The sequence below is a fragment of the Athene cunicularia genome (assembly GCF_003259725.1).
Source record: "Athene cunicularia isolate RWA chromosome 21 unlocalized genomic scaffold, athCun1 chr21_part1, whole genome shotgun sequence".
Classification (NCBI taxonomy): domain Eukaryota; kingdom Metazoa; phylum Chordata; class Aves; order Strigiformes; family Strigidae; genus Athene; species Athene cunicularia.
In genome coordinates, this window is record NW_020799127.1 from 1430632 (window position 1) to 1440211 (window position 9580).

Below are 9580 nucleotides of genomic sequence, written 5' to 3' on the forward strand. Positions count from 1 at the left end.
GGATTGCACCCCCATTAGTGATTAAATCACTAATTCCTGGTGGGCTCCTTCACCCCAACACATCATCTGGGAGGTAGCGGGGGCACAAATTGCCTGCAGCAACTCCCCCCTGCAGCATCAGCCATTAGAAAATACTGCAATTTATTCCATCTCCTTCCAGAAATACACTTTTTACACCATTTCCAAGCAGGGCTCTTTTTTTTTTTTGTTTTTTTGGGGTTTTTTTTAAATAGAGGGAAGGGGGGAGAAGTCACTCGGCGGGGGACTGACCCTCCCCGGCACCTGGCGCGGGGGCCAGGGGGGCGGCGGTGGGCTCGGGGGGGGCGTCGCGGGTGCGGAAGAGCAGCTCCCCGGCGGGGATGACCTGCTCCGCCTGCCAGGCGCCGGCCGGGCCGTACTGCTGGTAAAAGTCCGTGTCGGCCTGGAACATGACGAGGGCCTGAGCCGTGTGGATGCGGACGTGCTGCGCCAGGCTGCTGGCGTCCAGGAATTTTTCTCCGCAGGAATCGCAGGCGTAAAGGATCTGGGTGTTAGGGTCTGTTAAAAAAAAAAATTTAAAAAAAAAAATTAAAAAGGGAAGCAAGGAGGCAGCTGAGCCAACCCCCACGCCTTGCCCCTTCCCCTTCTCACCTGCTTCCTGTACTTGTTTCACCGCTTTGGTGATCTCGGCTGCTGCCACGGGGACCACTGTGGGGGGAGAGGAGGGAAGGCGATGGCAAGGAGGGGGGGTCAGATCATCCCAGCTGGAGCAGAACAGGGGTTGGGGAGGGGGCTCCAGCCAGGCCGGGATGTTTCCCAGACTCAGGCTCCAGCAAAGGGCGCTACAGCCCAGGGATGTGCTGCCAAGCACCTCTGGGACAGCTCTGGGACCCCCAACCTGCACCCCACCGTTAAACCTCGCTTTTGGGACGGCTCTGGGACCCCCAACCTGCACCCCACCGTTAAACCTCACTTTTGGGACGGCTCTGGGAGTCTCCGGCTCACCTGTGAGCTGCGTGACAGCGGTGGCGGCCAGCGCCTCGGTGGCCAGCGTCACCATGTCATCGGAAGCCACCGTGACGATGTTGACCTCGTCGCCTTCCTCCGGCTCGAGGATTTTGATGCCCGCCTTGCCCTGATGCACCGTCTTCACGTGGGAGCGCAGGTTGTCCACCCGGTTGAACCCGCGGCCGCACTTGTCGCACAGGAACGGCTTCTCCCCTGGGGACGAGGTCAGGAATTGGGGGTGGTCAAAGATTTGGGGGGGTGGTTAAAGACTGAAGAGGTAGTTAAAGGTCTGTAGGGTGCTTAAAGATTTTTTTGGGGTTGGTTAAAGGCCTGGGGAGTGGTTAAAGGTTTGGGGGGCGAGGCGGGGTGCTGTGACGGTACCCACCGGTGTGGATAATGATGTGCTTGGAGAGATCCCCCACGTTGACGAAAGCTTTGTTGCAGACGCTGCATTTGTGGGGTCGGATATTATCGTGGTGGCGGATGTGGTTGGCCAGTTGGCTGGACTGCACGAACCTTGTGGGGACACACACACACACACACGATAGGTCACCATGATCCCCTGACACCTCCCTGCTCTGCGTTCCATCACCTGTCCCCGGAGGGGGGAGCAGAGGTGCCCCCTAAAATTCCTGGGGCGTCCCCTCACCTCTTGCCGCAGCGTTCACAGACGTAGGGCTTCTCCCCCGTGTGCTGGCGCACGTGGGCGATGAGGGAGCTCGCCTGGGTGAAGGCTTTCCCGCAGATCAAGCACTGGCACGGCTTCTCTCCTGGGGGAGGAGAGGGAAAAGCGCGTGAGGATCAATAACCCAGGGCTGGGGAGCCCAAGGCTCCCCCCAGCATCCCCTGAAGGGTGGGGGGAGCAAGAGCAGAGCTGCATCCCTACCCGTGTGGATTCGGACATGTCGCTGCAGCGCCCCGGGGTCGGCGAATTGGCGCTGGCAGTGGACACAGACGTAGGGTTTCTCCCCGCTGTGGATCCGGAGGTGCCGTTTCAGGTTCCCTGAGAGCAGATGAGGCTCAGCCCTGGGTTGGGGGGGCGGCACGGAGACCCTAGCACCCTCCCTCCATCCCTCCCAGCACCCCTGTAGCCCCCTGGGGAAAGCCCATCGCGTCCCCACGGGGCAGGGAGCACTGATGCCTGGAGCTGAGGGTCAGGGGGTAACGTGGTGGTCGGGACGGCCAGAACAAGCAGCTGTGGGGATGGAAAGACTCTTCCGGGCTCATCCAGACCCTCCCCCGGCTCCGCAGCAGTTTGGAGGGATGGGAGGAGACACCCCCGGGTGTGATCCCGTGGGGGATGCCAGCCCAGCCATGCATGGGGAGAAATTCATGCACTGCAACCATGGCACCACAGTTAAACTCTCCTATGCCCAGGATTAAATCCTTCCTCTGGGTTCTGAACCCCCATGGAACAGTCCCTGACCCCCCTCAAACCAGCCAAGCCCCCGTCGCTTGCACCTCACCACCTACCCACCCCATGCTACCTGAAGTGGTGAACTGTTTGCCGCACTCCCGACACTTCAGGGGCCCATCTGCGATGTGAATCTTCAAGTGAGCCTTCAAATTCCCCACCTGGCAACAGGGAGAGGGATGCAGAGACCCCCCCACATCCCCCCTATTTCCCTCTGGAAGGACCCGAACCGCCATGGGTCCGGCTCTTTCTCCCCACCCCACTCACCTGGTTGAATTTCTTGTCGCAGTGGGGACACTTGTGCTCCTTGTTGGTGTCGTGGGTCTCCAGGTGCCGCATTTTCGAGGTGGGATCGGAGAAGGAGCGCCCGCAGTAGTCACACTGGTAGGGCTTCTCCCCGCTGTGGACCAGCTGGTGCCGTTTGAGGTTGCCGGAGGTGGTGAAGAGCTTGCCGCAGTCATCGCAGCGGTACTTGGCCTCCCCCGTGTGCCGTTTCTTGTGGAGGTTCAGCAGGCTGATGAGCCGGTAGCTCTTCCCACACTCCTCACAGCCGTAGGGCTTCAAGGGGCTGCAGAGGAAACGAGGTCATGGTGTGGAAGCGGCGTGCAGAGCCGAGCCCCACTGCCCCAGCTCAGCCCCTCCGGCCCCCCCAGGACGTCCTGACGCAACACGAAAGGGAAGGACAGGGGCAGCTCCCGTCCCCTCCCACCCCAACGCACAAAGATTTGTTCTTTGGCAGCAAAATCCCCGGTTTTTTAGGTGCTTCTGGCATCTTTTTGTGGCTGGCACCATCCAAACGAGCTGCTGGGAGTCTCCAACCCTGCAGCGCCAGCCTCTCCAGAGGAGGGGTTGAGTCCTTACAGCCTCATCCAAACCTTCCCCCACCGGCCTCGTGGCCGTACCTGTGCGTTTTCTCGTGGGCTTTGCAGGCAGCTGGGTCGGAGAAAGCTTTGTTACACTCCCTGCAGGAAAACGGTTTCTCGCCGGTGTGGATACGGATGTGCCGCTTGAAATTGCCAGTGTGGGTGAACTCCTTCCCGCAGTCCTAGGGACAGAGACGCGGCCGGTGACGCTGCGGTGGCCCCGAGGGACCGGAGATCCCCCCGCGGGGGCCCACGCCCGGCCTCACCTCACACTTGTGTGTGACGGAGCCGTAGGCTTTCGTCTCGGTCCTGTCGCTGTAAGTACCCGAACGCAGCAGACGGGTTTCACCCGAGTTTTCCTGTCCAGAGTCGGTGCTCCCCGATTCGTTATCTTCAGCGTTTTCTCCGTTTTCTAACCGGGGTTGCTCTTCCTCAGGGATTTTAGCTTCCTCTTCCTCCTCTGCTGTCACCTCCCCCTCTTCCTCCTTCCCCTCCAGCTTCATCTCTGTCAGCAGTTATAAAACGGGGACGCTAAAGATCGGGAGCAGCATCAGAGACACAAACCCCACCTGTATGTCCTAACTCTAAGCCCGTGTTTAAGGCGGTGGGGATTAAACCTGCCCTACTGTACTCCGGAAAACCCTGGTACTCCATCACACGACACAGGTGCCTGGAGTCAGTTTGGATTTGCAAGTTATTAGCCCTAAAATCCAAAAGCCAGCACAGAGAGAGGAGCACTTCCCAACCTCTCCTAGCTCTGGCCCAAGGAAACTTGCTCCCGTGAGCTCTGTGACTCGCAGGAAACAGTGTTTGCACAGCAAAACTCACACTAACCAAATTATTTGCACGGAAAACAAGGGTCCAACCCTTGCCCAGCCCTCCTGGAGGGAAGGGGCAGACAGCAAAGCCCTCACCCCCACCCTCGCCCATGAACACACCTCCTGTTTCGGTGCCCTGAGAGACACTGCCCTTCGCCGTGGGGCTGCCGTCGCCAACCACGCTCTCCGCTGGCTGCAAGTGGCTGGTGAATTCCGCATTGGGGCCCTCTTGGATGGCAGCATCTGCCCCCAGAAACAATAGTGTCTCAGGCACGCACGAGGAGACAGGCAGGCTGCAGGCAGCAGAGTCTGGCTGCAGGACAGGGTGCGTTTTGGGGGTGAGAGTGGGATTTCAGGCGGTGTCCCACGGTGGCTCACCTTTTTGGCCACTCAGCTGCTCTGCCTGCACCTCTGGCTGTGTTGCTGCTGCGGCAGCTGGCGTCTCTTCCTTCCCCTCCAGGTCGGGAGGAACTGGTTTTGTTTTGTCGAGATCACCCAGTGGTTCTGCCACCTTCTTGTCCTCGACAGTTGCCTTGTCAGTCCCTGCGAGGGAAGAAGCAAATCGATTCAGCATTTGGGGCCCAGGCAGGGGCTGTGAGAAGGATTCCCACATCCCAGAAAGATTTAAGGAGATGACAGGTCTTCAACTGCTGGTGCTGCACAAGGGTATCAAACCCCATCCAGACATCCCAGGTGTACCCAGGACGTGGATTTGGTTGGTGGCCAGAGCATGCGGCTGCTTCATGGGGCAATTCTGAGTCTCCCTGGATGAGGGAGAGCGAGGAGGCTACGTACCAATCTCAGCAGGGTGCTGCTGGCTCTCGGCGGGGCTTTCTGCTGGCATGGAGAGGGACTTGAGAGCGTTGCAAGCGCTGACAATCTCCTGCATCTGGAGGAAACCCGCCACGGCCATCACGTCTTCCACGTTGTCAGGGTTTAGGCTCAGCTTAGCAGTGTACATGAACTCCAAAACCTGACCCAAGCCTGCCAGGGAGGTGATGCAACCAGAAATAAGCTTTCACCTCCTGGCCACACAATTTTGAAAAGCCCGCAGTGCGCCAAATAACAGGCTGAAGAGCCTCCCTCAAACCCCAGGCACCAAACCACTTCATTTAAGCATCTCGGAGGGATATCGGACAACCCCCTGCCTACCCGCTGCGTTGCTGATGTCGAGGTGCACCACGTCCTTCTGGTCGACGAAAAGCATCCTGAAATACTCGCTGCACGCCGCCAGCACGGCTTTGTGGGCCTTGAAGTTGATGCCGTCCACCACGAAGGTGCAGTCGCACAGCAAACCCAGCTGCCGCTGCTGGTTCAGCTGTTCCAGGACTTGTTTGCTATGCTGGGGGAATTCCATGGCTGCGGGGAGAAAACAAAAAAAACAAACCCCGGGGAGGGAAGTGAGGCGGGTGCCGAACCCCTAATGCCACCTCAGAAAGGGCCACCAAGCAGGACAGATCACAAAGTCATGGATCAACCACAGCCTGATTGCCCTGTTCGTTAAAACATGTGGCCTGAAAAGCCTAATTTCAGCTCCTCGCTACAGCCACCTGCCTCCCCCACCACAGACAACCCCAAAACCTCTCCTGCTGCAGCTGCAATGTCAACACAGGGCTGGAGAACGAGTTCACTGAACAGTCAATATATTTTTTTGCCATCCTAACAGTATTTAAAATACATTTATTCCTCTTCAGCCAGCCCAAGCTGCGAGCAGGAACCCCGTTGCCTCTGCAAACACAAGTCCACGGTCCCTCTGGCAAGCAGGAGCTCCCGCTGAGGGCGCAGCACAGAAAATGTTCAAAAAACTTCAAGCTCCTGCTCATTTTAGGTGCTCACATCATGATATCGAGGGATTTTTATCTTTTATTGTGTGTCTGGAGAAAATTCTCCCTGCTCAAAGTGCAACTTTTGCAGAGGAATGCTGCAAACTCCTGGAAACACTGTAAAAGCCCATTTTTGAATGAGGTCCTCGTCGGCAAAGGTTGAGGGGTGCCGCGAGCTCGATCTGCTGCCACGCGCTGGGTTTTCTTCTGGGCTGCACCCGCAAGGCACAGTGTAGAGAATGAAGGGTTTGCACTCCGCTTTGTTTTCAGAAAATGATTCCTCCGTGGGCTAAAGGGATTGTTTCATCACTTGCCCAGCAAGCGATGAGCAAGGAAGGAGGAGAAAGCAAACACAGACTATCCACAGTTACTGTTCAACAGGCCAGGACGTTGCTAAAGCTCTGGAAGAAACAAAGTTACAGCCACGGAAACACTCTTGGTTTCGATGCTAAGTCTATGCTTGGTGTCTCTCTAACGTTTTCCAGCCCATAGCAGCTGCTTTTCCAGTTTACCAGGTCTTAAAAACAGTACCAGGGAGTCTCAGGTCGAGGAAAAGCAACAGGTTTGGATCCACAAAACCGGGTCGCTTCCAGACAGCAGCGAGCACGTCCCTTCCTCCACGTGCAGCCGGCGAGCACCGCGGGCAGAGGGAGCCTCCTCCTGTCTGCTGCGGGTGCTAGCAACGGCCTCGAGGAAAGATCTTCCACTCAAGGATCGATTCGGCTTCCAAAATCATTTCCAGCGGGGGTGAAGAGCCCAGAAACCTCCGACAGCATCGGATCACGCGCAGAGAGTTTCACTCCCAAAAGACGCCGTTTGTCTTTGCAGTTAACTCGCCACCACAACTTTCCCCCAGCTCTCCAAAACACGGGGTACTTTTTATACATCCCTTATACAAAATACATCCCTTGAGAGCCAGAAAAATCAGTATTTGTATCAAAATCCGTCTAAACCCCTGCATACGTATGACCCTATAGGGTTTGCAAAGGAAGCTCTGGAAAAAAAGGGGAGGATTTTCCCAGCAGGACAAACAACGCTGCGTTCCATGCTTGGAAAGCTCCGTGCAGCAGGACCTGAGAAATCACGATGGTTTGATGCACACAAAAAAGGCTATTTTCAGTAATTTGTAGGAGGGACTTTACATCTGAATGATGATTTTTATCCCCAATTGGACTCGCCTCAGCTTTGCACCCCAGCTTTGCGATGGAAGTAAAATCTCAAAAAACTCAACACTTCCCAGTAAGCCTCCTCTTTTCTGTGGTTTCCTCCATGACACCACGTTAGAGCTTCATCGGAGCACGTGAGCGCAGCGGAACAGAGGTTGGGACAAGCTGCGTGTCACCCTCCGCCTGAATCCAGCGTCCAATGTCCTCCAGCAGCTCAGATCACCTTTGTACATTAAAATCCCTGACTCCAAGCCTTAAAAATCCCAAATATCTGGATCAAAAATCCCACGGTGCACCAGAAACACCACCCTGGCTCCTTGCCACCACTCGGGCAGGGCCAGTTTGAAGCTCCGGTGTTGAGATCAAATGGGATGCGCTGAAATGGAGATGGATCCGGGGAGGGAAAATGCCAAATCAGGCATTGCTGGTCCACCCGACGGCTAAATAAATCAGCTCCCATTCGCACAAACCCATCGCTGTCGGCTGTTTAAGTCAGCAGTGCTGTCTGAGGAGCTCTGACACACAGAGTTTTCGCCTGACAAACAAAGATAAGCCAGAATCGGTGCCTGAACTCACCCCTGCGCTGCCAGGAGTGGAGATATCCAGGGGACCAAGGCTGCAGGCGAGATGGATGCAGCTCTCCTTCACAGTTTTCCCCCTTCCCAGTACTCAAGTCAGTCTCTACGCAGCCATCCTAGGAGAAACAGGACAAAAAGCTCCATTTAAAAACCCAAACCTTGCGTGTGGAAGGCACCAAGGCCCGGCGTTACCAACCCAGGACCGGGTACCCACCAAGTGCACCTTGTCGGAGGCACACAAGCGCCGTTTCCCCTCCTGCCCTCTCCCTGACATGGCTGTTGAGTCTCTCATTACCCGATTAATCATAGAAAAGCTTTGTTATAAGAACACCGACGCACGCAGAGATAAAATACAGCAGCTACAGTCCCAGGGAGCTTCCCACACGAGCTCTGCTAAGCTCTCTTGCTTATTAAAGACATTAACCTCTGCCTGTACTTGCCACCCAAGTGTCTACCTATCAAAAAACCCCCAAAGCCTCAACAAATTGGAAAACAAAATAATGGTTTAAACAATGCCTTTCAATGCTGTCACCATCCAGCCACCCATTCTTATGACAAGATAAAAGGGAAGAGGGAGTTTACTTTCTGCCTACCGTCATCACCCTTCTTGTGTGTCAGCTCGGGGAACAAAGCAGCCCTAATCCCTTCAGTCTCTGCGAAGAGGAGTCTGTCCTCATTTCCACTAACTGATTCTGCAATATTTTCAGTTAAAAAAAAAAAAAAAAAATGTTAAGAGCTGATCTGACCAGAGCATTCAAGGTACAGATGTGCCAATAACATAAATTATGAAACAGAGAAAAGCTCTGGAGTTTGTGGTCAGCAATAAAACCGGAAGGTAAGTTCACATTCTGCTGTAAGGGGTGGGGGGGAATGACAAGCAGGAAAATAACTTGTTGAAAAGGAACTAAAAGGAGAAAGACACAAGGAGAGAGATGAACAGAGACAGGCTGGACGACCCCCAGTGAACAGACACCCTGCAGAGCCCTCGGTTATTTAGATTTCAGGCCCAGGGATAGGCTCGTGCAGGCAGGGCTGCCCGCAGGTAACCGGAGCCCTGGGCTGCAGCAGGCAGGGAGCCAGCGGAGCCACTGAGACATCGCCAGACCTCGAGCTCAGCCGTGAAAACCGCCCATTTCTGCAGTGCCTGGATGATGAACTACAAAACCTTCATCTTCTCACAAAAATCCTGCCTTGGGTATGCTGCCCAATCTCTGAAATTTTGGCAGAAGCTTCTAACGTAGAAATGCAATTAAGGAAACGTGGTTTGTCCATGAAACATGTCATCTGTGTCCAAAAAGCGACGCCCGCAGAGGGCACGTACAACCAGTACAGGATGTCATCATGCCAAAAAAATATGCTGGAAGATGAGAAAACCCCTTTTTCCCTTGAGCTGCTGAAGTTTTCTCCGCTCTTCTGCTGGCGACGTCCTCGACGCGCAGGCAAACAACTCACGCGGTGTCGGGGCGGTGTCAGCTGTCAGGGCTGCGACCCTCACAGATGTCCCACTGAGTCCTGAGGGGGTGGCGGCTGCCCCACACTTAGGGGGAGGAAAGAGCTTTGCTCCTGGCCTCGCCTCAAATCACCCCACGGCTCCGTGGAGGGACACACGTCTCCCACAGAGGACATGGACACCCAGATGAGCTGGCGAGGGCACCAGCAGCCCCCCCGCTCCCCTCACGACAGCTGCCCTAGGCCTGAGGAGGGAGTACAGGGTGCAAATCCAGGGGGGATGAGCTGCCACCGCCCTCCCTCGGGTGCTAAGGGGATGGGGAGGACCCCCACGCAGCCTCCTCTCAAAAGATCGGGGGGCACACACCGGAGTGCGCCTCAAAAACAGCTTCTTCTGGGGGGGACCCCGCAGGCAGCGCGCTGGGCCGCAGCCCCCTTCCCCTCCCAGCCCCCGTGACCCCCGCAAGGCCCCTCCTCAGGCC

The 9580-nt window shown here is 56.0% G+C and overlaps 1 protein-coding gene across 2 annotated transcripts in view; it reads right to left on the minus strand.

The window, feature by feature from the left end:
• Nucleotides 1-220: 220 nt before the first annotated feature.
• ZBTB17 (zinc finger and BTB domain containing 17) overlaps nucleotides 221-9580 on the minus strand; it is a 9578-nt gene continuing 218 nt past the window's right edge. For both annotated transcript variants that reach the window (XM_026862681.1, XM_026862682.1), the window contains exons 2-17: nucleotides 8243-8341; nucleotides 7648-7765; nucleotides 5235-5441; nucleotides 4878-5066; nucleotides 4461-4625; nucleotides 4203-4325; nucleotides 3531-3769; nucleotides 3304-3446; nucleotides 2669-2969; nucleotides 2475-2562; nucleotides 1874-1990; nucleotides 1637-1757; nucleotides 1373-1503; nucleotides 985-1200; nucleotides 631-687; nucleotides 221-537 (exon numbers count right to left, since the gene is read on the minus strand). In XM_026862681.1, the coding sequence (XP_026718482.1) occupies nucleotides 251-537; nucleotides 631-687; nucleotides 985-1200; nucleotides 1373-1503; nucleotides 1637-1757; nucleotides 1874-1990; nucleotides 2475-2562; nucleotides 2669-2969; nucleotides 3304-3446; nucleotides 3531-3769; nucleotides 4203-4325; nucleotides 4461-4625; nucleotides 4878-5066; nucleotides 5235-5441; nucleotides 7648-7765; nucleotides 8243-8248 (2508 nt within the window). In that variant the 5' untranslated portion in view covers nucleotides 8249-8341 and the 3' untranslated portion in view covers nucleotides 221-250. The remainder of the gene's footprint in view (nucleotides 538-630; nucleotides 688-984; nucleotides 1201-1372; nucleotides 1504-1636; nucleotides 1758-1873; nucleotides 1991-2474; nucleotides 2563-2668; nucleotides 2970-3303; nucleotides 3447-3530; nucleotides 3770-4202; nucleotides 4326-4460; nucleotides 4626-4877; nucleotides 5067-5234; nucleotides 5442-7647; nucleotides 7766-8242; nucleotides 8342-9580) is intronic.